Genomic DNA, 27110 nt, shown 5'->3' on the forward strand with positions numbered 1-27110 from the left:
GCCTCTGTATCTTTCAGTTTTTCTGTTTTATTACAGAGTGATATAACGGTTTCAAAAGGCACATATTTCATTTCTACATACGGGAAATTTATCTCTCTATTTCATTTTGTTTTCCAGTTCACCTCCCCAGCGGACCGGCAAAGGGAAGGTGAGCAGCTCCGAGTCGGACCAGTCGAGCACCGAGACGGACAGCACGGTCAAATCCCAGGAGGAGAGGACGGGACCGGCGGGACAACTGGATCCTCAGGAACTGGCCCAGAAGATCCTGGAGGAGACCCAGAGCCACATGCAAGCCGTGGAGAGCCTGCAGAAGGCAAACATGAGGGCGAAGATTCCGAGGGGAGCCGAGGGGAGAAAGGAGGCTCACGCCAGGCAGCCGTCCGCGTCGACTCCCACGACCCCGACTCTGACTCCCACTCACGGAGCACGAGGCTTCCAGCCCTCCGAGACCAGTGCATTCAGCAGACCGCCCAGCAGAGCGAGTCTGAAGGCGTCTTCCTCTCCGCTCTCGCTCTCCGGTCATCTCTCCACCTCCGCCTCAACACCTCCTCCGACTCGACCCAAACCGCCGTCCCGCTCCTCGTCGCTGCAGAAAGTCAGCTCGGGCTACAGCAGCCCGGCTCGTTCCTCCCCGTCTCTGTCTCTCTCCGTGAAGGACCGGGCTTCCCCAGATGTGCACACGCTGAAACTGAAATACCCCAGCTCACCTTTCACCGCCCTCATCTCACCTTCACGCTCTCCCACCGACACCGCCCCCTCGCCGGTCCTCTCCTACTCCTCCGCCGGATCCGTTTCAGCCTCCTCCAGCCCGGCAAACACCCCCGAGCTCAAACAGGACAACAGAGTCCAGGCCGTCCACAACCTGAAAACCTTCTGGGCCAACGCCGGCCAGAAACACGAGGTGCCGTGCGCCGGCAGTTTACTCCGAGGTGGGAGCAAAAAAATGAGCACGGTTCAGAAGGATGTTCTGGGTTTGCTGAATCTCTCACCGAGACACGAGTCCGTCGGGAAAGACGCGGAGGGACCCAAGGATCACAACACTGACAGCAGACCAAACGGGCACCAAAAACTGGACAGTAAACCGCCTCCGCATCCGGCGTCTGGTCTTCACACGAACTCCAAAGGAGGCATGAGACTTCCCTCTGGGAACGGCTACAAGTTCCTCTCACCTGGACACTTTTTCCCGTCCTCTAAATGTTGAGTTCGGATACATTTGACCTGCTGATCTTTGACCCAGGAGGGCAATGTTCTGGGTCATTTTCTGTGTATTTATACAACGACAGGAGCTTCTCAGTGAAACACATTTTTCACAACCCCCGCCTGCTGAAGACGGGGATGAAAAAAAACAACAACGTTTTAGTACCGACCGTGATTTTACATGTTTTATGTGAAGGGATGTAAATGTTTTGAATGTGATGACTGTGCCTTCTTCTGGAGAGAGCTGGAAGGACTGAATAACTCTGAGAGAAGTGTCTCTGGCTTTAACTGTGTTTCCATGACTGATAGAGAGCATGTGTCCCGATGCCTCCGTGTACACTGAAAAGAAATGTTCTGACTTCCGGTCCGTTGACTGAATGAAGATTTAAAACGCTCGCTATATTCGTGTAAGTCGACCTGAATTTTAACTTGATTTTATTGCGTATTAATTATTGTCACGTCATTACCGATTCTTATCGTTGTCATTTATTTTGTTAAGTAAACCGTGTTTTCCAGTCATTATTACACATTTTATAAAGACAATTAAAACCAAGAAGAAAACATTTTGATATTTTTATGGCGGTTCGGTTTCACGTGTGATTGCCAGCATGTTTCCTCTTGCTGTTTCATTCACTTTATAATGTACAATTTTGCAGCTGTGCCAGACTCCTATTCAGAAAAACCTCAATCACTCAAAAAGTTGACAAATAAAAATGTTTCCCTTCCTGGTCTCGCGTTGATGACATAAATACTTAGTGAAGCTCAAAATTCTTCAAACATTGTTTTTACTTATAATAAACGCAAAACCGTAAATATAAAATTCTGTATTAACAGTATTATTACAGCAGTATAAATACATTTAACCGAGTATGGTGCATATAATTTTAAACTGCTTTTACCTGAGGCATTTTCTGCTACTTTACCTGTTCTCCACTATCTCAGGTCACACTCTTTTATTCCACCACACACTTGCTTAACAGCTACATAATTAGTCTGCTGATGTATCAATGTGTGCATCACATTATGGGGCTAATTTGAATTATTTAAATGCTATTGGGTAGCTTTTCAAACTCCCCAAATTAATCTTTGAATGCATAGTGTTTAATTTTTAGATGCTTAACTATAACAACCCAAGAGAATTCCACCCGAGAGACTGCTACTCTGCTAAGCTAGGCTAGTTAGCTTTCAGCAGGACCTGGTGTGTTAAAAAAAATTACTCGGAGGCTCGATTCAAAATCAAACATATCGGACATTTATTCTTGCAAGAAGGAGCAAATGCATGTACACTCAAAGAAGGATGTCCAGCATTGCTCAACGTCACTCCTCCGTAGGGCAGCTCTTATACAGCGTGACAAACAGTTGACAGTCACCCCAATTCCCTTTGTATCTGCTTTAATACTGGTAATACTGAGTTGGTTGTAGGTCACAAGATAAGGACACAGGGGAAGTCGTAAGAACTTTCCAGGAGCCACTTGCAACTAAGAGTAAAACAAAAGAAACCTTGCAAATAAGATAACTACATAGAAACTTTCCACAGCCAAGAAGAAACAATCTTTTTTTCTTTCCATCATGGTGTTACTTCTTTTTTATTTGTGAATTCTTTAGGATCAAAATTGAGTTTTCAAATTTACTTGAGTATTTCCATTTGACGCTACTCTAGACTTCAACCCCACTACATTTATCTAGCAGCTTTAGTTACTATTTACTTTTTTGATCGATATTTTAAACCTAAAATAGGTTAAATTAGCTTCTATGCACTGATATTCTTTGCTTAGATGCGTGAACAGTCGGCCTGGTATGTGTTGAATTTTGATCTTCCGTGACGGCATTAAAATGCTGCTCCAGTCATTTATACTTGATAAATATAACACTCTAAACTAGGCCATTTTGCATATTGAGTACTTTTGATACTGTAAGTACATTTTCCTGCTTACTTTTTGAATGCTTTTGAACGAAGGGCATCCACTTGTAATTGAGTATTTTCTTTTTTTTTATTCTACTATTTAATAATAAAGACGCGAAAACTCAATCCAACCAGAGGTTAATACACGCTTACATGCCGTAAAAGGTGAATAAGACACGCCCACTACAACAGTAAACGTCACATTAACGACGGCGTGGACGCTCCGGCCAATCAGATTTCACCAGGAGGGCGGGACGAACTTGTTGATAACTCTCGCTGGTGTCGACTCGCAGTGCGCAGCCGCAGCCCGGGTGACGAAGATGGTGCTCATCAAGGAATAGTGAGTCCGAAGTGTTTTGTTTTTTTAAAAAAAAAAAATGTCTTTCGGCGCATTTAGCGGGCGATTTCCACCCGTCCGAGAGCGAATTAAGCGAGCAGTAAAACACGCGTGTTTCCGTCCGCTGCGTTTTAACGGCGCCGCAGCCGCCAAAAAAAAAAAAAAAAAAAAAAAAAAAAAAGCCGAGGTTTTAAGCAGGGTGGATCAGGACGCGGATAACGGGACGCACCGGTCTTTTTTTTTTTAGGCGTTGCTAGCCGCGAGCTAACGCTAGCGGCTTGAGGGGGGGGGGATGATTAGCTTCTTTAATGAAAACGAGTTACATTAAAAATAAAAAAAATAAAAAGGCTTACACGCTCGGTTAGTTAACCGGCGGCTGAGATTACATCGCCGGTTAGCGGCGCGTTAAAACGTCCGAAGCGCCGTCACGTTAAGCTCTCGCGGTCTCGTGAGCGACAGATTAAAGGTTCTCCTTCTCCGTCGGATTTAATGCTAACCGGCTAAAGTTAGCTTTAGCACCCGGCTAGCTGCTAGCATGACAACCGAGTTCAAGTGTAAAAAAAAAAACATCCAGAGCTCCCGGCAGATAGGGGGAGGGGGGGGGGGAAGCAGACGCAAAAAAAACAAAAAAAAAAACCCTCGGCGTCAACGAAAAGACTTCCGCAGCGGTAGGGAAGGAAGGACGAACTCCTTGTGCTGTTTAAGTTTGCTCGGCGCTAGCATCGGACAGCTAGCCCCTTTAACTGGGCGGCTAACGCTGACATAACAGCAGCGTTTGCTTTTGTTAACACGTTTAATCATAAGAGGTTTGTTGTGTTGGAAATGCCCGGTGGTTTATTTTATTTTTTATATTCTGTGGTCTTGGTAAGGTTGTTTTTGTTTAACGATGCAGCTACATATAACGGTACCTGTTGTTTAGTTGGTGGGCGATGCCACAAAATATTCAATCTCGTATCGAAAGGAAAACGATGAATAGCATCGATACCTTCTCGTTTTTGAAAAGCAGCTAATCCGCAATCGCGTCGAGGGGAGATGAATCTATCGTGATGATCGATGCGTTGTCAATATGGGCTATTTTTGGGTTACCGCACAATGTCAAGCGTTTTAATGTTTATTTTTTTTATACACGCGTTATCAGTATGTGAATTATTTAGAAATTAAAGTTGACAACGGGCCAAAAAGGCCCCTAAAAGCTGCACAGGTAACACCCTCAACCTCCCCAGTCAACTTTGTAGGCATGCCAGGGGAAAAATGAAATTGAAGGACAAGCTTAAAGAAAACAAATACACTCTTTCTACAAGAAATATATGAAAATACAACTCCAGACAAATGTTTACACTCGGTTATTTAATGATACATCCCTTGGACAGGGACTGTGGGGGGGTGGGGTGAGGCAGATGATGTGTTGAGTGTCCACAATGTGATCGAGGTTCGGGGATGTGGTATTTTCTTCCATCATCACCCCCAAAGATTCGGAAAGATGTCTTACATTTACAAATTAAGCCATCGTTTCATTTTCATTCATTTTGATTTCTCACTGTTTACGTACCTGAATCTGTCATAATATCAGACAGAGGACAGTCAGTCCTACACCTGCAGTGATGAGGTTTTCAATTTATCTATTGACGTCTGTATTATACACATAAGAAGGCTGTTAGGCGCCAAATGAAAGCGTAAATAGCGTGTCCTGCTTTCTCTCACATTCTGTACAGACGACTGCCCACTTCTCTTTGCTTTTTATTTACTCCTCTTGGCACAGATTGCTGAATACTTTAGGCATTTTAATCTGGACTCTGTCTTTTAAAAAATGTAGCTCCTTCACATTCGGTCCAGGGTGCAAGTAACCCCTGCCATTTTGTAAATACTTGTAAATACTGTAAATTGTTTTGGATGATGATGGCAGAAGTTGGCCCGCAAATATCTTTTTATAATGTCTCACATTGTCCCGGATCTCTTTTGATTATCTCTAAATGTGAAGCTTTTTTGTTATTTACCGTTTTTGACTATTTTTACTCGTATGTCGAATATATATGTATATTTATATATATATATATATATATATATAAAACATGTTTGAACTAAAGAACTGATCACTGCAAGGTGCACACAGAAGCAGCAGAGATGGAAATATTGAGATCACTGTTCATGCACAGGATTTAATCTAACTAGAGTTGAAATGATAAATCAATAATCGGTAGATTGACGGAATGCTAATCAGCCACCATTTTGATAATTGATTCATTGCATCAGTCATTATCCAAGCTAAAATAATGGGGGGAAAAACCTGCCAAATATTTTCAGATTTCAGCAGCTCAAAAAAGTAATTTTGCTGTATTTTAAGCATATCATCATCATCATCATCATAAACTGAATAGTTTTGGACTTTTACCCGAACAAAACAAGACATTTGACGACAGAACCTCCAGCTCAGTAACTGAAGTATGATTGATGCTAGTATCAATAGTTGAAACACCTTCATATCAGCAGTATTGATACTTTGGGGATTCATCCACCAACACCTGCACAGCTGTAGGATGTTAAACTAAGCCTGTTTAATTGCGTCCATTGTTCAGAAGGGCTAAAATAAATCACAGCAGAAAATAAATCGCCACTGCATTGTTTTCTTTCAGAGGAATGTTGCAGAGTTTCACCTGCAGTATAATTATTCTCCTATTGTGGCTGCAACTAATGAAAGTAATTATTTGTATTGTTAATTAACCTGTGGATTATTTTCTCGCTTAATCGTTTTGTTTATGAAATCCAGTAAACAGCCGTCACAAATTCTCGGAGCCAAAATTCGGTTTAGCCGACGATCTGAAAACAGAAGATGCTTCGTTTTTCTGTCACATATGAAGAACAACAGAAAATCCTAAGAAACGGTGAAGTAATCAATAAACCAGCAACTCTATTGAATACCATTTCCTTTGCTTTGTGAGTCACATCTGAATAAATATGTCTCTGGGACTGGGATATTTATCCTTACCCACGGAATAATAACTTTTCTGTGTCTTTTAACCAATTACATGAGACATGGTCATAAAATTATCCAGTAAAATATTGTCCGGGAAGTATAAATTCATACAGGCCAGATATGAAGGATGCTTTCAGCTGCTCCGGCGGAGTATAACTCACTTTCTGCTCTTTTAACATGACGCCTCCAAATCAAAATACGATCTGTCTCGACACGTTAACAGCCATCGATTCATAGCCGGCGCATTGTTTTTGAACGACATCATCGTGGACGCATGAATTGTAAATGCAAAACGGTTTCCCCATTTGGGCAGACGGAACAAGGCTGCAGGTGTAAATGGTTGGGTGTGTACCGTAAAGTGTTCGTGTTGCAGATTTTCATGTTCGTGCCGCACTCGAATAGAAGTAACTGATGAGCGAGCGAGCGCTCCGGTAAGCCGCCACGGTGACGGCTGTGGCCGTGTTGCCTCAGTGCGACTCTGATGGTTAAATCTTCTCCGTTTGAGCCTCGACGTCTTTCCCAGCGTTCAGCCAGATGTTGATTTGTAGCCCCCCCCTCCTCCCCTTTTTATTTATTTTTTTTTTAATTTTTTTGTTTTTGTTTGTCTTGGTTTCAGAGGCTCTTTTTTTGGCTCGTAAAAACTTTTTTTTTTTTTTTCTCCACCCCGTCAAATTTAGTGTCATAATTTGACATTGTGGTCGATTATGTCACCGTATTAACCCGCTAACCTGCTCTTTAGCATTCACAGCTTGCATCATAATGTACGAGAGGGCCGCTATCGCTGTTGTGAAATTCAGCTTTGTTCATGATTGACAGACAAACACTCGGGCCCTTCAGGATATTGTACATTCCTAGCGAAATAATTGATCGGCTGTTGTTCGATTTGATTAAGTCACGGCTGCGACTATGCGATATTTGATCAATTAATCTGACAATTACTTGATTGATTAATTGGTCTGTAAAAATAAGCGAAAATTGTGAAAAAAAAATTATTGTTTTCCTTACTGGATTTATTTCATTTTCTTGTTTTTGTCCAACAAACAATTCAAAACCCACGTTTGAGAAGCTGGAATCACTGCATATCAGAACAGTTAGTACGACTACTAATTGATGGATTAACTAATAATTTGAGCTCTAGTTTACCTGAAACATTTGTTTTGTTGTGTGAAGAGAAATAAAAAAAAAAAAACTGCTCATAATTCAAATTTAAAGCCCTTTTAGTGTCTCAGCATCCCCACAGTCTCTGTGCTGCAGGTGTCTGAAGGCACACAGAGGGTTTTACACTGCAGTTGACACACGTTCAGGATACTAAAGATGAAAAATTGCAGACACCATAATCTGACCAGTGGCGGGTTATTCATATCTCCACTGGAAGATAGATGAAACGGTTTTATTTTAGCAAATAATCAATAACTTATTAATTATTAACATACCGAGTCGTCACCCTAGAACGGGACACTTTATGGTGTCGCTTGGAGGTTTGAGCTCATCACGCGTACATGTTTTTTTAATTTAATATTCATGTTGTTATTGTCCCTTTTGATTATATGTCGTCTTCAGTGAAATCGATGCAGCACTGCAACAGTTTAATAGAAAAAGAAAAAAAAACACAGCTATCGTCACGGGGAAAATGCTAGAAATTTGCGGTTTCACTGATTTATTTCTCATCTCGTGCCGACATTTGCCGATCAATGAAATAATCAGGTGCGGGCGCTCTCTCCTTTTCGGGGCACCAGATTAAAACCGGGCCTCGGTGGCCCGGTCGATCGATCGACCTCAAAAATCTCGCGCTGTAGATTTTGTGCATTTCGCCGGAGCCCCTCCCCCACGGTGGTCCGAGCCAAAACCACAAACACGGCACACTCTGCCTGTTTGTGTTTCTGGTTGTGCTACACGGTTCCTGCTGTTAAATGACTGTTGGGGATCAAAGTCCGATTATGTCTCATAACGTAACGGGTGTAACGACAGATTATATAAACGGTCTGAATTAGTCGTTGCGTGAAAGACGCATTATGTCCGTATAGTGTCGGGGGGGGGGGATATCTCACCCGGCACGCGTGAGCTGGAAATGCAAGATGTTTAGGATGTTTTGTGGCTACAACTATTCACTTTAATGCACTCGACTATTGGTCAATAAAATTTCCCTATAATGAAAACAAATGCTTGTTATAATTCTCTTAAACCCCCAAAAATACTCCTTCAGATGGTTTGTTTTGTCTCAAACTGAAAAGAAGTCAGTTTACAAACACGGGAAAGCAGAAAATGGCAACCGGTTTATTTATTGTCTTTCAGCTCTAAAATGTTGCTACAACTCGTTGTCATACCGAACATCCTGAACAGTTGATTTGATTGTGAAAATCGATTTTTATATATATATATTTATTTATTTATATATACAAATGAAAAGCCATTTTATATATATATTCTCTATTACGATCCTCATTGACTTGGCTATAAATACATATAATGGCTTTCCATTTGTTTACCTTTTATAAATGTTTAAACTGAGCCTGTGAGACTGCATAAGCTCCGCCCCCCTTCAGCCTTCATCAATCGGTGTATGTTTAGGTTGAGGGTGTGTTGCAGAATCTGCCAGTCGTAGCCGAGTGTTGGTATGAGAGGAGGAGGAGGAAGAGGAAGAGCCGCTGCCTGAGATTCCCTTTTTCCTGTGTGTCTGTTTAGTGAATACCTTCGTTCCATAGTTAAGCTGTAATATGCATAAATAAGCAGCACAATATCGCGTCCTGGATGAACTCAACTGTGACTCTGACTGCTTTAACTGGACTCGTGTGGAAGTTGTTGACTTGTAATTTATGCAAGAAACGTGGGTGGGGTGGGAGACCTGGAAAAAAAGAAACCGTTTTTATAACTAATCATCACACTGATGTTAAAAAGGGTAAAAGAAAAGAAATATTGAACTTATTTTGTGGGCTCTGTATTTGTAATATAACGGATAATTAAGGAAACCATTTCATGTTTTCATTTCTTTGTCTTGCTGCCGTCATACTTTAAATGACGGTCTTCAATTATATCAGAAAAGTTACGGCTCCTTCAGCTGCAGCCATGTTTTACCTGCAGATGGTCCACTTCTGAGTTTTAACATTTTAAACCACGAGACAGATTTTCTTCTTTTCGCACAAACAGGGCCAGTTCAGTATTTTTTTTTTTCCTCCAGAGGTCGTCTTGACTTGGAACGAAGTTTTATCCTCAAACTTCTTTTTTTTTTGGGCCTTTCAATGCACATCATGCTTTTAAAGAGCGTGATGTTTTTAAGTGCGTTTCATATTTTAAAGAAGCATAACCTCAGAGCTATCAAACCACTTCTTCTCCTCAGACTTTTAAGTGCATGAAAAAGAGCATGAAAAAATCCACTCTTGCGTCAGATCGGTCTGTTTTTATGAACCACTTTTTTTTCCTTTTTTTTTTTTAACTGATTTCTCTCTCTCTCTCTCTCTCTCTCTCTCTCTCCACTTCCTGCCCCACCTCTCCCTTGTTTTCCTTCCCAGCCGTGTAGTGTTGCCGGTCTCTGTGGAAGAGGTGAGTGTTGTTGCCTCCACATCCTCTTGAAGATTACATTAGCAATGCATTTTGAATTCAGCGTTTCAAGGCGCCGCTAACACGGTGTGTGATATAGCCACAGTTTGTTTAAATGGTGAAGACTGTTTTGCCCCCCCCACCCCACCCCCGCACGCAGAAAACGCTTCAGTGTGGCGCTCGGACTCGGGACAGAACCGTCTTTGTCCGCTCGCTCTCTGGTGTCACTGTGAGCGGCCGCACAGAAGAACCGAACTCCTTCTTTTTTTTTTCCTTTTTTTTTTTTTTTAACCGCCATCTGTGCGTGGCGTCGTTACAGCGAGCACATTTTTAGTGTTGACGGCTTAGCCTCAGAAGTCGTCCACGGCTGTGTGTTTTTAGTCTTTATTTGAGCCCTGAGTGATATCCAGTGACATAATTCATCGACCGACCCCCGTTCACAGGCTGCTGTAAAAAAACAAAACAAAAAAAACCATGACGTACTGTAGTTAGAGATGTCAATTTTTTTTAAGATATTATAGCATTTTACAAAAATAAAGGATTTTCTCCAGATTGAACACAAGCGGAGGTGTTGCTAGTTTTAATGTCTCTTCCTATCGATTTTATCAGCAGCAAAATCATGTCAAATCCCGCTGAATGAACTTTAAATGTACCTAACGAGGGAACCAGATAATATTTGACTATTCTTCAAAGACCCGATCCAACATCGATCTGCTCGGCGCTTTGCTATTAGATGGCAGTTTATATCTGTGGTAGACTGATGATCTGATGGCTTTACATGCAGAGTTTGTACCGTACCTAATTTTCGTTTTATTTTTTTTCAAGTAGTTATACACAACTATTTAATCGGCATAGTATTTTTTGGATATTTTTAATGTTTGTACCGTAACATGTAATCTCGCAGCGGTACACACTTCTTCTTTTTGCTGCTTAATGGTGGTTTGCAAACAGCTTTTAGGCGCTTCACCGCCACCTACTGGCAGTAATAACACATTACATGCTGGTAAAAACAAGGAAAGACTTTTTTTTTTTTTGTTTAAAGACGAGACGATAGTTGCATAAACAATTAAACTTTTTTTTATGATTTAATGACCATTTAAAAATGTAAAACAATCACGACACATCGTTAGAAGGGACAGAGCTTTTTGTTTTTTGTTTTTTCCCCCCAAATTTAAGTATTAAATCTTCCTCATTAACGGCAGGAAAACGTATTCATGAGGTTGATAAAATGTTACTTGAAGCCTTTATTCACAGCTCAATATCACCTTGGATGTGAATGCATTCAGAAATACTTGATTAAATGACAATTAAGCAGCAAAATCACATTCAAAGAGAGAGGCAATGGTTTTCTTTCTGCGCAGCACCTAGTGGCCGTCTGTGGTACTGCGTGTTTGAGGCACCTGCACGGGCTTCCTCGTGGGACCCGCGGAGCCTTTTGCTTTGTTCTTGCAATTACTCTTCAGGATCCGTGGCTGTAGTTAAAGCTGCACATTCACTCTGCGTTCTCTCATCTCCCCACAGTATCAAGTAGGGCAGCTGTACTCCGTGGCTGAGGCCAGCAAGAATGAGACGGGAGGAGGCGAAGGCATCGAGGTGCTGAAGAACGAGCCCTACGAGAAGGACGGCGAGAAGGGACAGTACACGCACAAAATATACCATCTAAAGAGGCGAGTTGAGGAATAAACGGCATATTTCCGAAGAAAACCTTTCACGTACGCTCGAAAAATAAATATTGACCGGAGGGCCTTGTATGTGCCAGAGATGAGCGGCGCCTGCAAATATTAGCTTGTTTCCTAACGATCACTGTTGTGGAAGGTTTCTTGGCATCCATCTGAGAGGAGATTAAATGTGATGACTCCTCCGCAGAAGCAGCAGCACCTCTTTTTTTATTTTTTTATTTATTTATTTATTTTTTACCTCATAATACAAACTCGACTCCATATTTACAAAAAAAAAACTAATTTAATTCAAATTTTTATTCGGAGCAGAACTGCAATGTATTATTTGGTAAAACATGTTTACAGGCTGTCCCCATTTTAACGAGGGCGAAAGAAGAATAAAGTAAAATAACTAAAAAGTACACACTGTAAATAACTGAAAAATTTGTATATGGAAATTTGGTTGTTGAACAAAGGAGTAGCTAAATGAACCATTTTGGATTACGTAAAATCATTTCTAAACAGCTTTCAAACTTTTCTTGCTCAAGTCTTAAATGAAAAATCACAAAAAACGTCTGTCACATTAACCCAGTTCTAAACTGCAGGTATTTCTGCTGCGTGTCAGCTAAATATTAAACATTTAAGTCCGTTTTCAGGACCCTGACCAGCGTCTGCTCTCTTATTTAGGTACAAGGTGTGCCCTCCGTATTTAAAGGTGATGATAATATCTCCACACACGCGCCGCCACAACTTTATTAAAGGGACAGCGTTTTTGTTAAAAGTCATCCGTCTTCATCTCCGAAGTCATTTTCAGGCCTTTAATCTGAATCAAAGCTTTTGATATCTCCAGAAACGTGCCGACAGAAGCGTTCATGAGAGGGAACATGGCAGGTGTTTCCTCTTCGTGTCGTACGCTGTCCGACCGGCTCCTTTCATACGGCAATTGTACACCTCGATCTTTCACAAAAAACGGTTTATTTTACTTGTTACTGTAAACAGCCTGCTCCCGACTAAGACGTTTGAAAGACCCAGACTCTGATTTGTTTTTCCTTTTATGTGTTGCAGTAAAGTCCCGGGGTATGTGAAGATGATCGCACCAGAGGGAGCTTTAGTTTTTCACGAAAAGGCTTGGAACGCCTACCCGTACTGTCGCACGAGTAAGTTCATGCAGAGGAGGAATTAAAATTCATGCAAGCTGCACAGCTGATAAATGACTGGTTTGATTCTGGTGCTAACTTTTGTCTGTTTTCTTTCTTCTCGTTTGCTCGCTTTGCATCATGGCGTCTGCAGTTGTGACGGTGAGTTGTTTTGTCATTTAAAAAAAAAAAAAAAAAAAAATGTTAAGGTTCGCACCACAAAGCTCATCCATCCGTTAGCTACACCTGCTAATGCTCGCAGGGGTCTGACGAGGCGGGTCACTTCTTGTTTAGGTTTACCAGTCAACCACACGGGGCGAACACGCAGAGACCGACGTTTACGGTCAGACCGGCGGGCGCTGCGGCGATGTAGTGCTGCTGGAACGACGCTCGTTCACAAGCTCGACTCAAAGACGAATGATCAGCTATTATTTGTGCTGTTAAAGTTAAAAAAAAACAAAAAAACTTCACACTTCTGGAAATATTTCAAATTAAAAGCCCTTTAGCGGTTCATTACGGGGGGGGGAATACTTAAAAAAAAAAAAAAAGGCTTTTATTGTGAAACATTTACAGAAACATGACTGAATTTGTTGAGGGGAAAAAAAAAAAAGGAAGATTATATTGTTGACTTTATCAAATTGAAGCGACGGAAATACACGTTATTGATAGAAATACACGTTATTGAAAGCACCACACCAAACCTGCAAGTCCTTAGAAGTCCATATGCAGACTCCACACCTGCCTGTTTGCACCGCGAGCTGTGTTACTGTGAGGCCACACTCGCAGTGAAATCCAGCTGCACACGTCGTTCAGCTAAACCAGCCAGTTTAACGTGTTTCTACTCGTCTGTTTTCCCTCCTCAGCAGTTTGTTTTCGTCGTTTGATTTAACGCTCAAAACCGGACGTCTAATTTAGTTGAATTTGATGCAACAAGCTCCAGTTCAAATAGTTTGGTGTCACTTTGAAGCCCAGTGTTTACCTGCAAACTGCTTTCACAGGTTTAAAAATAGGAGCTGCGCAGCATCTCCCGTGTTGCTTGAGTCCCAACGTCTGATTGGTTAATTGGATTTAGCCGTAGGGTTTAAGCACATCTCCAGAAACCTTCATGGCATTCTTCGTCCTGTTTGTACCGGCTGAGAGCAGCTGCAGCACTCCGACCCGACTTCACGTTTGTTTTTTTTCCATTTCTCCTGCCTGTTTCAGAACGAGTACATGAAGGACGACTTCATGATTAAGATCGAGACGTGGCACAAACCCGACATCGGAACAGTAGAAAATGTAAGTGAGCCGACCCAAAACGCTGGATCCTACAACTCCCATAATGCAACATTGGTGTGCGCCAGTACCTGGACGATGCATTCAAAACAGTCCAAAAAAACAAAAACTTTCCACTTCTAAAACGTCACCGACTTGGCTCTGTAGAGGAAGGGGGCGGGGCCACCGGCGTAAAAAGGATTTTCAAATTAAAAGCGTCTCAGGAAGCTGGAGCTGTTCCTGAACAACAAAAGTGTTTTTTTTTTTGTTTTTTTTTACTGCCGGATAGAAGAATCAGTGTTAAACAGAGGACACAAAAACATGTTAATTTCTAGGTAAAATAGTTGTGTACTTAGTTGAAATTCCTGCACTACACAAGTTAGAGTCCTAACATGTAAGAGAACTTTTTATTAGTGTACTGAGCGAAGTATGTCATTGGGAACACGGCACACGTCCCCTGGTTTATAACACAACCTCTGTCTGAAAGCACAAAAACATCCAGTTGTTTTCACAGTCGGAACCGTGAGTAAAATCAGTGAAATGTCCCTTTTTAATCAGACAATCCTGGTACATGTTCATCAGGCCAAACAGGTGGAGACAAAAAGGTCGTCGTCACATCCTGGATTTGAATCTGATTTGACTTTACGCTCAGGACTCATTTGAATGAAGAAACGTAAACGTCCCTTGTTGTCCCACTGCTGACTCCATGTGTGTTTCCACCTCTGTCCCAGGTCCACGACCTGGACGAGCAGACATGGAGGACTGTGGAGGTGGTGCCCATAGACATTTCAAGCAAAGAAGAAGTGTCCTCCGCAGTGAGTTTTGAACACCGCCGCTGTTTATAAACGACGAAACTTTGAAAGGGGTGGGGGGAAAAAAGCCCTGATTGGGCGGAATCTGAGAGGACATTTTTGAGAGGACTCGGGCGTTTAGTATAGGTGGTGGTCGCCTTTCCAGTCGGGGTCATCCAATATTTGGGCTAGTGTGGTATTAAGTGAGTGGCTCAGTGGTGAGCAGGTTTGGGTAACAGATTTAAAGCAGGATGTCTCCACCCTGAGGAGGAGCCGGGTCACACAGGTGGAGCGGCGGCCTCGGAGGAGCTTCGAGTCATAGGCTGCAAGTTAGTTTGTGTGCAGAAGATGGTGTTTTGTTGCATGAATACTTGGATTAACACAATGAAAACTTTTTGAATTTGCTTTGTGATTTGGACCTCTTTTTTTCTTCCTGGTGATTTTCCTGCGTTTCAGTTGAAGGTGTCTTTTTAAGTATGTTGTTCGGACAGATTTGAAACCAGCAGTCTGCCTGCAGCGCTTTTTTTTTTTTTTTTTTTTTTTCACGAGCTCACAGATTTTCAGTGGCGTCGCAGTAGGAGATAAGAGTGACTCCCGTTGAAGAAGAGTCCTGTTGCTGTAGTTGGTGTTTGCATTGATATTTGTTGTGTAGCAACTCCCACTATTCTGAGGGCATCAGTGTGTTCACACTGTCGGTACAGAAACACTGCAAATACCAGGATGGGGTACTCGGAATGGTAAAAAAAAATATATATAAAAGGAAGTGTGAATCTCTGGACACTTTCCACCCTAAACCGTCGCTACCTTGGCTCCATACAGGAAGGGGGCGGGGCCACCGACGTAAAAAGGATTTTCAAATTAAAAGCGTCTGATGAAGCTGCAGCTGTTCCTGAACAACAAAAGTGGCTCTCTTTCACTGCTGGACAGAAGAATCAGTGTGTTAAACAGAGGACGCAAAAAACATTTCTGGGTAAAATAATTAAAGCTGCAGATATTTTGGAGGGCGATGTCTTCACACGCTGAGGTCATTTCCTGTCGGTGCAGAACAGCAGTGTGCGATTTAAAGCGACACTACTCTGTCAGAGTCCTGATGTGTAAAAACACTTATTTGTTAGTGGTGCTGAGGGAAGCGCGTCACCTGGAACACGGCAAGGGTTTGAGTCAGGGAAGGTAAGCCGACCAAAAGCATTGAAAGAGTCGAGAGTATTCGATTTTTAACCGCAATATTCACTGTGGAGGGCTCGTATGTTGGCTTCACCTGCAGAGTTAGCGCTACCCTCGTCTTTATTTATGTTTTGAACTTTTTGACGTCTGCAGTGGTCTTTGCATGTTTGCCCCCAAGCGGCGACCCAACCGGGACGTCACACGTTGGTTTGTGGACGGCCGTTATGAAATTTTTGAATTTCGGAGCGGTTTGGAGCAGGAAGTGACCGTATTTGGACGAGCCGGGGGAGGAGCCAGCGGTGGATCTGACTGGAAAGCATAGGACACTAAGCCAGGTCCACTTATAGGAGAGACCTGCAGCTTATTTTGTCCTTTTCCATTGGTCAGACGAAGACCCCCGTCGAAGCCCGTTAAACTCTCTGTTCGTTATGTTTCATTTTCAGCGGGAGTCGATAGGAACCAAAACATCCTTCAATCCTCGTTCACTGACGTCCCCTCTGCACTGCAACATTTTCCGGCTCCTCCCGGAGGGATCCTAAGCAGACCGGACGAGATGTATAATCTCTCCAGTGTGTTCTGGGTCCGACCTCGGGGTCTCCTGCCAGTTAAGACGAAACGCAGAAAACCTCCCAACAGAAGGCGTCTATAAGAAGCATCCAATGAGACGCTCCAACTCTGAGCTCCCAGTGTCTCTAAATCTGAGCCTTACTGAGAAAACTGGCTTCAGCCGCTTGTATTTTGTACTTTGGGTTCACGACCTGAAGCTTACAACCGAAGGTGAAGGTCACAGCATGGAGATCGGGTCGTAAAGCGAAAGCGTTGCCTTCTGGCTGAGCTCCCTCTCCACCGAAACACGGCGGTACGACGCCGCCTTCAGGAATTATCACTCGTATCGTAACATTAACTGACCATTAAACGACATTTCCATTTGCCGGGAGTCGATTTGTTCTTGAACCGTTGGCGGGCGAATGTCGTGTGAATGTTTGTAATAAATGTATAAATATTTCCAGTGTTTATTCAGGCCGCCGGCTCCCTCGGTGAGACTCCAATGAATGAGGCCATCAGCTGATCGTCGTTCAATCAGTGACCGATTGTCTCGACCGCAGCGCTGAAGAGTTTTCAGGCTGTGAATGTAGAAAATGTTCCAGCAGATGGTCTCATTATTCAGTCCGTTTGCGGATATCTGCTCGTTTATCTTCGCCGTCTCCGCTGCTCAGCGAAAAAAAAAAAAAAAAATACAGAGACTAAAGCCGAGAAATGAGAATTGCAGTCGGATTTCAATTCAAAACGAAAAAGCTCCGTTGTGGATCATCAAAGTGGTTTATGTTAAATATCATAAAATAAAAGCCCCGGCTGTGTTTTTTTTTTTTTTTTTTTTTTTTTTTTTAAACGGTTCATTGACCTTGCTGGTGTCGTGTCAGCGATACCCGCCTACCTCTCAGACAAACCAATGGCTTCGAGTCTAAAAAGAGGATCCAGGTGGGTCAGAGTCGTCCCAGCGTTTCTTACACCGTAATGACTTAAGTGGATCAACGCTGAGGCCAACGGCTTAATCTGAGCGTCCCATCTGCTGCACGTCTTCGCCACACAGTTGACAGATTAAAACAGCACAGTGAACCTTGAGCTCGGGAAGCTGACGATCTGGGGCTCGGGGGCGAACGGAAAAAATACAGTCGCTGCTGCTGATGATGATGCTTCAGCGCTCGGACAGGAAGTGGGCGCTGAATCGGCACCCACCGGTCCAAACTCCACGGACCGAGTTCAGCGACCGTCCGAAATTGTATTTATTTTTAATGAGCTCGTAAAAAAAAACCTCTCCGTGTTGGGCTTTGTCACCATGTCTTTTTCAGATAACCCAATGAGTTTTTAAATGGCTTATTCAGCTTAAGTGTTAGAAGCCCTTCAACAAATGGTCGGGTTTCTCCGAGGTCGGTATGAACCGGCCAATAACAGAGCGACGAAATCCACGGTCTGAAGTTAATGAGGAAGTCCAAACAAGGCTTTTTTTTTTTTTTGCGTGTGTGTGTAAAAAATTCACTCCCGGTGTCGCCGTCTGAGGACTAATTCAGACTGCTGGTCAGTAAAAGTCTTAAAGCACCGAATTCATCATCAGAAGGTTTAATAAAATCTTGAAATGAATTAACTAAGGTCTCTGCTGGTTTTTCTTTGCCTGGTGTCGACCGTAACATCACAAACTTTTGGCTGCTGGTGGTCGACATGGTGTCATCGGGTTCCCAACCAGATCGGTCTGATCCACCGCTCGCTCCTCCTCCAGCTCGTCCAAATATGGTCACTCCCTGCTCCAAAATAACAAGATGGCGACGGCCCAAATGTCAAAATCAGAGCAGAAGGAAATGAATCTCGGGGGAGACGCGTAGTTCAAGAAAACTCCACAGGGTTCATTTAATCATTTTCGTTTTTGACTCTTTACGTGCAGCATACTTTTACATCCAGTCTAGTCGCCAGTTTTTTGTTTTTTTTTGTTTGTTTTTTACCCTGCAGTCATATTGTGACGCAAAACCGGGATAAAACGGTCTCGGCCGTTTTCCCGCAGCGTCTTTAACTGTCTGTCCTCCTGCAGGACTACAAACCAGAAGAAGACCCGTCTCTCTTCCACTCCGCCAAGACGGGCAGAGGACCTCTCGGCCCCGAATGGAAGGTACCGGAGGCGACGCAACGAACGCACGCACGCACGCACACACACACACATATATATATATAGAATATATGTTCTATATATATGCTTCACCCTGACACCTGACCGACGTGTTCCCCGTTTCCTCCTCCGCAGAACGAGCTGAAGACAGACTGTCCTTACATGTGTGCGTACAAACTGGTCACCGTCAAGTTCAGATGGTGGGGTCTGCAGACCAAAGTGGAGAACTTCATCCACAGGGTAAGGACGCGTGCGACGTTACATCTAAATGTCGCACTTAAACACTCTTTAAGTTCAACGCGAGGGGAACTGGTGACGCGCGTCGGAGGAAAAACATCATGACTTCCGTTCAACGCCCAAAAAAATATATAAATATCAGAAGTCGCTCCGTTTACGTGCTGCTACCAGCGATGCTATTTGTTGAAGTTGTTGAACTTTTTATTGAAAGTTTTTAACCGTCTTACTTCAGTCACAACACCTTCCTGCCAATGTTTCACAATAAAAGCCTTTTTTATGAGGGTTTTTCTTCTAATAAAATGTTATTGGGCATTTAATTTGAAAACGATACAGGAAGTGTTGAGTTTGTATCGACACGTAATGCGCTAACTGACGACGCAAATGATAGCAGATCATAACGAGGCTTCAAGTTGATTTTGTAAATCAGTTAAAACGTCTTTAATGTAATTATGGGACATTTAAACGGCTCCAATTGTTTTTATTGGCAGAACACCACCGATGTGGTGCTACGTTCATTTTCACGTTTCCTGTTGGTGGTGCGAATGTAAACGGTGAAAGGCCCGAAGAGCCCATTTAGTTCTGGAGGAAACTCTCAAGTAGCTCCTCAAGAAAGTCCTGAGAACTGTTTTTAGTGTCGGTGATGGATGTTGTTTCTGTTTTGACCAGCAGAGGGAGACATTTCTCTGGGAATTAAAGTCTCATCTCCTGTTGGGAAGAAAAACATTCAGCATGTGTGATTATTTCAGCGGGAAAGAAATTACTGTTATTGATCTTCCGGTGACATTTTAACGTGATACTCGGACTGAAGGCGGGAAAAAGGGCCTCCACCACCTCGTGTGCTGCCGGCTCTTCGTCCCACTGAAGCACCCCTCTGTCGTACATTTTGGTACAGCTCAGAGGGCTTTACAGATGATTGACAGGCAGCTGTATGCCAGAAAAATAACATAAATCTGAGAACGTAATTAAAAGGAGAATAAGACGATTTAAAAACCACTTTGAGACAAAACGCACGCGAGACGATGGCGATAAAAGAAATGCAAAAGATGGAATAAAAGCCAAGAACGATAATACGAGTGGTAAAATGGAGTGAGGGAAGAACTGAAAACGAGAACAGCGCGTTAATCACAAAACATGAGCTGAACACGAGTTTGAGTCCTTTTCCCGTCTTTCCACAGCAAGAAAAGCGTATTTTCACCAACTTCCACCGCCAGCTGTTCTGCTGGATCGACCGATGGGTGGGTCTGACCATGGAGGACATCAGGCGGATGGAGGAGGAGACTCAGAAAGAACTGGAGGAGGTCAGTTAACTCTACCTGGACTGCGCTGTTGAAGCGATGGTCGTAATGTTGTGACCGGAACCGCAGGAGGCGACACGGCAAACTTCAATGTGCTTGATCTTTGTTAATTTTTTTTTTTTTAACCCCTTTATTTCCTCCTGAATGTGACCTCAGATGCGTCAGAAAGGAGACGTGCGAGGCACCTCAGCGACAGACGAGTAGAGGCCCGTCGCTGTAGGTCAGACACTAGAGGCAGGCTGAGTAAGTCTCACCACGGGACCGCCGGTGGCGCCGTCGCATGGATCACTCTCCGAACTTTTCTTCCGTCCGTGTTTTCACTTTGTCCTCAGATCTTTGCATCGTCTTTCTTTCTAACCCTCCTCGGTTTTTCATCTCATGGAGCCTGTTCTTCATCCGTGGAGCAACTCATCCGGGATAGTTAACTTTTAGGCCAGACATACCAAAGATGTGACAAACCTCAGCAAGAACATTTTTAAGAGATAGTCTTCAATAGTGTGAAATTGTTCCTGGAAATTTACGTGATAAAATGATTGATTGGTTGAGAAAATTAAAAAAAAAAAAAAAAAGACTTCCTGCTGTAATCCAGGATAGTTTGACAACATTTTTTTTTTTTTTTTTTTTTTTTTAAATGATCTTGTTTATTTTCATCAAGTAAATGTGCTTCTTTCAAGGCCTTAAAACCCCTGGATTAGATTTGCAGTCTTAATGATGGAGTTACATGTTTGGGAAATTTTAATTGTTGAAATTGTACAAACAAATCTGGAGAATTTCTCAATAGTTAAGTTTTTAGTTTAGAATTTTATAAACATTTTATATTGCTGCTTTTAAAGTTAAGTTAATTTGATCCATAAAATATTAAGAAAATAGCAAAAATATTCCCTCTACAGTCTCCCAAAAAGACAGAAGTTAACATTTACAATATTGTTGTTGGGTCAGACTGATGCTTGTCGTTACCACATACAAAATGAAGAAAAGTAAGGAAGCAGTTTTTAAAAAGCTTGAATGGGAAAATCCTTTTTTTTTTTTTTTTTTTTTTTTTCCAGAAGTTTAGCTTTTATCTTGATGCTAAAACCAGAAATCTGCGATCACAAAGTCGTAATTGAGACGTTCAGATACTTTCAGACCACAAACGGCAGACTGGAAGCTGATTGGTTGTTCAGCTTCCTCATCGGCCCACAGAGAAGGACGTTTTCACTGTAACATGTGAAAACATCATCAGTGGTCCATGTACGAAGAACAGGTTCATGTTCTGTCGGGTCTTTTGTTTTTTTCTTTTTAACCCTGCTGCTCTTCATGAACTCACGTTTGTCATTTTCACTCACATTTGAACTTTTTCTTCCAGCTGCTGCACCTTCGTCTCGATTACTTCACTCTGCTGTTTGTTTGTTTTCGTCCTCACTGACATGTTTCCCCTTTTTATGATTTGATCAATGAACTGCATGCACAACAAGGTTAAACAGGATATCTGCAGGTTCTTTCAGGCATCAGAAGCTATCAAAATGTTAATATTGTTGAATGTTGTTGTTGTAGACAATTCTTTTCTAATTGGTTGATCCGTCCATCAGTTTTCTGGGTGAATGACATTAATTGAGCTGAGAAATATAAACAAAAGTGGGATATAAATGTCAATAAATTCATGTTTTTGATAGATATTCAAAGGCCTTATTGTGCCTTCTGGTATGTGGGTTGATCAAAAAGTTCAGAACAGGAGGAAGAAGCAACCTTCACGTGGAAGTATTCCAGCTGTCGTCTCTTGATCAACATCAGCACCTGAGTTCCACACGTTAACGTGACCGCTGGTACGTGAACGTTTGTGATTTCACCGCGGACCTGAAACTGGAGCAGAGAAACATCTGATTTTGGCTGAAGGTTTTGAGAAATAGAAAATCTTCAACAAATACACTTACAGCCGAGTGTTCCTGAGCCCAAGCAGTAATTTCCACGAAAGAATCATGGCTGTTTTTAAAGCAGTGCTGGCTGAGGGCCCATGTTGGAGAACCCTGTTGCCATGGTGCCACAGTTCAGGTGGTTTTGTGTTCTCCGGGTTTCAAAAGACGCAGTAACGGACAGGTAACTGAAACAAAGAGGGAAGAAGAAGAGCACACAGACTAAATACAGCAAGGTGGGAAGGACAACGAGGGACAGGTGAAACTAATCGGGACGGGGCCAACAATCACAGGAAGGACAGGAAGTGAAACAAAGACACAAAACCCAGACTGACCTGAAGACTACAAAGCAGATAAAGTCCAAACCAGAACAGAACCTCAGAGGGTCCCAGTAGAACTCGGTGTTGACAGTCTGACCCTGGGGGACGAATTCACGGTGACACAACCACCACCAACGTCAAAGAAAACCCACCTGGTGTCTCCTGACCTGACGCGCCTTCTTTGGTCGTGGACGTTGAAGCTCCGCCTCCTCTTGAAAGCGTGAACGAGATCCCAAATATTCGCGTACCAGCGGTTTTAGTTAACGTGTGGAACTCGGGTGCTGATGTCGACACCTGGAATACTTTCTCGTGAAGGTTGTTGCTTCCTGCAGCTCCGTGCGCGTCGCTGCGACGTGCCGTTCACGAAGAGAATTACAAATGCCTTCAGAAGTTATTTCCATTTGGTGAACCTGCAGAAACTCTGTTCAAACATCTGCCGTCTTCATCTCCAAACTGAACTCTAAACCCGTCTCTCTCTCTCTCTCTCCGTCTCCTCAGCTGCGTAAAACAGGTCCGATTCGAGGCACCAGTGCTGCTCATGAGCAATGAGGCAAATCAACCAAACCCTGTCATGATGACGTCATCAGAGACACGCCCACCACGATGAGGAAGTGGCCGTCGCCTCTTCTCCTCCTCCCCATCCTCCTCCTCCTCCTGTCTCACATGATTCATCGGGGGGGGTTTGATGAGATTGGTTAACAGTACTGTACAGATCCTCTCCCCCAATCACACGCCTCCTGTTCACTCGGTAAAAACAAAAAACATGGTTTTGCATACGTATAAAAAAAAAAAGGAAAAAGAAAAAAAGAAAAAAAAAACCTCTTTGCACAGAACGTAAATTGCCTGATCTGTAATTGTTAGTTAATTATTACAATGGGCTTTGTTTTTATTCAGGTGTGTAAACCGTGACTCAGAAAGTCAAGCCTTTTACATTAATTAGAACGGTTTTGTTTTTTTTTGTTGTTTTTTTTTAGCTTCCCACAAACATTTGGTATGATACGAGAAGACTCAAGCAGGTGTTGGACCATTTTATCTCCTGACCTCCCCCCCCCGCCCCCCCCAACCCCTTGTATTATAACCGTCTATGTCCTCGTCGCCGTCCCGGTAAACGTCGTCTGTCCTCCCTCTCGTCTCGCCGTCTCTCTTGTCTGGCAGTTGTTTGGGAATTTTATTTTATTTTATTTTTTGGGGGTATTTGTTCTTTCTTTTTATGGTTTTAAAGTTTCGAGGCGGACCGCTGCTGGTTTTCATGGTTCAAAGCAGATATAACGCTGATGCATGATAGATCAAAAAGAATTTGCCCCGACACGTGCCCACGTTTAAAACATGCCCACCTCCTCCTCCTCCACCTCCTCCTCCGTCACAAGTGCATGTGGACAACAGGAACTCCTCACTTTTTAGCCGTCGCTGCATGTGTTTCGGTCGCTGCGGTGTCACAGAGAGAGAGAGAAAGAGCGAGAGCGAGCGGGTTAGCGCCCTCTAGGGAGAGTCTGTAGAATAATACTTGCGTGCTCTCGTTCGTGTTTCCGACTGCCTTTCACTCTGAGGACGGAGATGGAACGGGGTCCGAGGCCTCCTGAACTCCGCCTCATGCTGTCGCTGCATGGCCTTTCTCCTCCGGCGAGGGCTTCACCTGGACGGCTCCCGCAAGCCTCCACAAAAGGCTTTTTTTTTTTTTTTTTTGGTCTTTTAAACTTGAAAAAAAAAAAATAAGGATGAGAGTCGTGCGGCGCATTGAATCGAGGTTGTTTTATTTGGTGGTTGTTTTTTTTTTGTTTTTTTTTCTACCGCCTCCTCTCTGAGCTGGGTCCGGGGCAGTTCTGCCATGTTTGTTGCAGTCGTGGAATAGCAAACATCCTGGTTGTCTAGTTTTTTTTTTTTTTTCTTCTTCTTCTTCTCACCATGTATAGTGATTTTTCTAAAAAAAAAAAAAAAAAAGAAAAGGAAAAAAAGCTTTTCATCGACCTTAACTACAAAGAGGTCAGTCTGACGGTTTTTTTTTTCTGGACTGTTTCTAGTTAAGGATGAAATAAATACGTCGAGTACAAGCCTCGAACTCACCGCTCGCTTTCCTCCTCCTCCTCTTCTTTTTGTTTCGGCGGATTTTCGATTTTTTTTTTTTTTTTTTCGGCTGCTTCGTCACATAGAGAGCTCGTTCTTTATTTAGAGCAGATTGTGTCGGGCTCCGGGTGAAAATGTGTCGTGATGTTTTCTATGATGATGACGTAGCTCTGTCGAGACTTTCGGATCAGGTTTGAGTGTCTCCAAAAATTCGTAGTTTTTCTTTTTTTGTTAGAACCTATCTGTGTGTGTGTGTGTGTGTGTGTGTGTGTGTGTGTGTGTGTGTGTGTGTGTGTGTGTTTTATGTCAAACAGAGCTATAAGTGTACTTTACAATAGGCCCATGATAGAAGTGGACAAACTGTACATAGAAACACTGACTTGAATGGGACATTCACAGCTACGTCAGGTTTTATCGCTCGATACTGTACCGGTAGCTAAGGAAGTCGTGATGCGGTCGGAGCAGGTCGCTCCGAGTCGGTTTTACCTGTACCTCATCCATGCTTATGAATGTACAGCTCTACAGATGAGGGGACAGGTGTGGCAGGACGTTCCTGAGCTGCAGGAACGCTGGCATGTTTCACACCTGTACAAGCATGACATGGACCCGTGACATCACCAGTACACGACGACAAACGGATCTACTGAAAAAAAACACGACAACACACAACTAGATTTGCATGCTCCAAAATTCGTTTTTACTCTCGTGTTTTTCCTTTTCTCTTGATCGTTCTCGATCGATCAAGCTAGTCGAACCGCACCGGACGAGGAAGGGAAAAACGTCCTTTCGGAGGGCGCCGCTTTCTCCTCAGAATCGAACTGGACTTGGCTCGACCTCGGACGCACCGACGAGGAGTGAACAGCCTGAGTGGGTTCGATGATGACGGGAGTCGCGCCGTTAGACTCGAAGCGGCTGCGTGATGCGTACACTTCTGTAGCATTACCAGTGATGGTCTGACTGAGGGGAGGGATAGAAGCTACGGGAACGGATGGAGTCCAAAAAAAAAAAAATTTTTTTTTTTTTTTTTTTTTTTTTCTTTTTAATGTAATCATGAATAAGAACTTGCAAAATCTACTGTTTTTTTTTTTTTTTTTTTTTTTTTTTTTCTTTTCTCCTGTTTTTGAAAGACAGATTCACAGTGTATTCAATTTCTCTTTTCTGATAAGGCAAAATTCAGGGGAATTAGTAGTGAATGTAACACAATTAGTTCTTTTTTTTATTTTATTTTTTTTTATTCACGGCTTTCAGGCTGTGACAGAAGGTCTAGACAATGGAACATAACAGAATATCTAATAAATTTGAACAAATAAGAGAATCTGTGTTCTGATATCTTTTGACTATTTTAGTTTTTATTGTGTATTTTAATCCGACTGAGTTCTGAAAGTAGCTAAATTATATTCAGTTTTCCAATCAGGGCTTCTCTCGAGGATAATTAAAGTAAACGTGATGCACTTCTGCAAATAGATTTTTAATAAGTTTGCAAAAAGTTCACAAATTGTCATTATAGGATCTTTTGATGTAGTTTTAAAATTAACACTTCAACACAAAGTACGAAAACTAAAGTCATCAGTACATTAAAAAAAATTATCTAATTATTGGAAAATCTGACAGTAAAGCTACAATAAGAACCACAGAGGACCTTATAGGAAACACAAATTCAAAACACTTTAAACATTTACACAAAAATAAGACGTGAAAAGAAATTGAAAAGCACAGTAAAAAAAATGAAACGACAAAGTTGGAAAACATGCTGGAACTTTACTCGTCTTTTATTACTGTACATTAGTAAAACATGAAAGTTCCTCTTCAATCATGTTGACTTTTTCATATTTATAACAACTTTTGAAGACTTGTGTATTTGACATTATGCACGGTTTGTACCGTAGAACATCTGTCAAGTCAAGAAATAAATTAACGATAGGTCGGTTCTGAATAACAAACTTCTATATTTATTTTCAATGAGCTTTAGCACAATTACAAGTAATATATTTTTTTGATTTTGTTTACCTGTAGTGAAGCTTAAAATAGGAAATATTTTATTTTATACAGTATTTCAATCAACTTTGATGTTATTGTTATATATAATTCATTATTTGTCACAGAAAAACATTTCATACTTTTATTTTTGAACAATATTTTCAGTTTTTGTACTTTTCCTTTGTTACACAATTACCAAAAGTGATGATTTTATTGATTTCGATTAGTTTTAAAAAATCAAACCAATTTTTAATTTATCCAAAAGTTGTTAGAAATTCTTGCCAAAATTATTTGTGGACAAACCTTCATGCTGTTACTGCAAAACTGAATTCCAAACTTCCTGCTCGTGTTGTATTGCAGTACATATTCCAGCCTCCATTTAAGCCCATAAACAGATAATGACTTACTTGACCTTATACGGAAGACCAGTAGTGCCAAGAAAAAAAATGCAGATGAAAGACATGTTAATAGTAGTTTAAAAATGTTGACAAAGAAAGTAAATATTGTGTTATAAACTAATAACTAATTAAAAAAGTATATGATGAAAACACAATGTTAAGTTGTTTTGTCTCATTTTTGTCATAACTTTAGCTCAGTAGGTCAAAATTTTGACTTTCCAGTCTTGTAATTTTAGACTTTTTATCTCTTAATTTTGTCTATTAATAAAAAAAAAAAAAAAAATCATAATCTTTCATTTAAAAAATTTGATACTGACTTTGTATCTCTTTGG

General features: G+C 42.1%; 2 protein-coding genes across 4 annotated transcripts in view; both read left to right on the top strand.

Annotated features, from left to right (window-relative positions):
* ttc28 (tetratricopeptide repeat domain 28) overlaps positions 1 to 1925 on the top strand; it is a 106500-nt gene extending 104575 nt beyond the window's left edge. For all 3 annotated transcript variants that reach the window (XM_069165799.1, XM_069165803.1, XM_069165812.1), the window contains one exon: positions 118 to 1925. In XM_069165799.1, coding sequence (XP_069021900.1) covers positions 118 to 1201 — 1084 coding nt within the window. In that variant the 3' untranslated portion in view covers positions 1202 to 1925. The remainder of the gene's footprint in view (positions 1 to 117) is intronic.
* Positions 1926 to 3403: 1478 nt separating this feature from the next.
* On the top strand, positions 3404 to 25718 carry pitpnb (phosphatidylinositol transfer protein, beta). Its single transcript, XM_069165886.1, has 12 exons — positions 3404 to 3440; positions 9915 to 9945; positions 11464 to 11609; positions 12666 to 12757; positions 12891 to 12898; positions 13940 to 14014; positions 14722 to 14805; positions 18527 to 18604; positions 18737 to 18841; positions 20014 to 20136; positions 20290 to 20376; positions 22841 to 25718. Exons 1-11 carry the CDS (start codon positions 3421 to 3423, stop codon positions 20335 to 20337), a joined length of 810 nt encoding a protein of 269 aa, XP_069021987.1. The 5' UTR covers positions 3404 to 3420; the 3' UTR covers positions 20338 to 20376; positions 22841 to 25718.
* Positions 25719 to 27110: the final 1392 nt, after the last annotated feature.

The sequence above is a fragment of the Embiotoca jacksoni genome, unplaced genomic scaffold (assembly GCF_022577435.1).
Source record: "Embiotoca jacksoni isolate LCO1_2020_lvr unplaced genomic scaffold, fEmbJac1.0.p SCAF_10, whole genome shotgun sequence".
Classification (NCBI taxonomy): Eukaryota; Metazoa; Chordata; class Actinopteri; family Embiotocidae; genus Embiotoca; species Embiotoca jacksoni.

Excerpts from the sequence above, each read along its gene's own strand:
- pitpnb (XM_069165886.1), top strand. The coding sequence starts at position 3,421 with ATGGTGCTCATCAAGGAATA. Across the intron at positions 14,015-14,721 it reads ACATCGGAACAGTAGAAAAT|GTCCACGACCTGGACGAGCA; the intron begins GTAAGTGAGCCG and ends CCTCTGTCCCAG. Across the intron at positions 14,806-18,526 it reads AAGAAGAAGTGTCCTCCGCA|GACTACAAACCAGAAGAAGA; the intron begins GTGAGTTTTGAA and ends GTCCTCCTGCAG.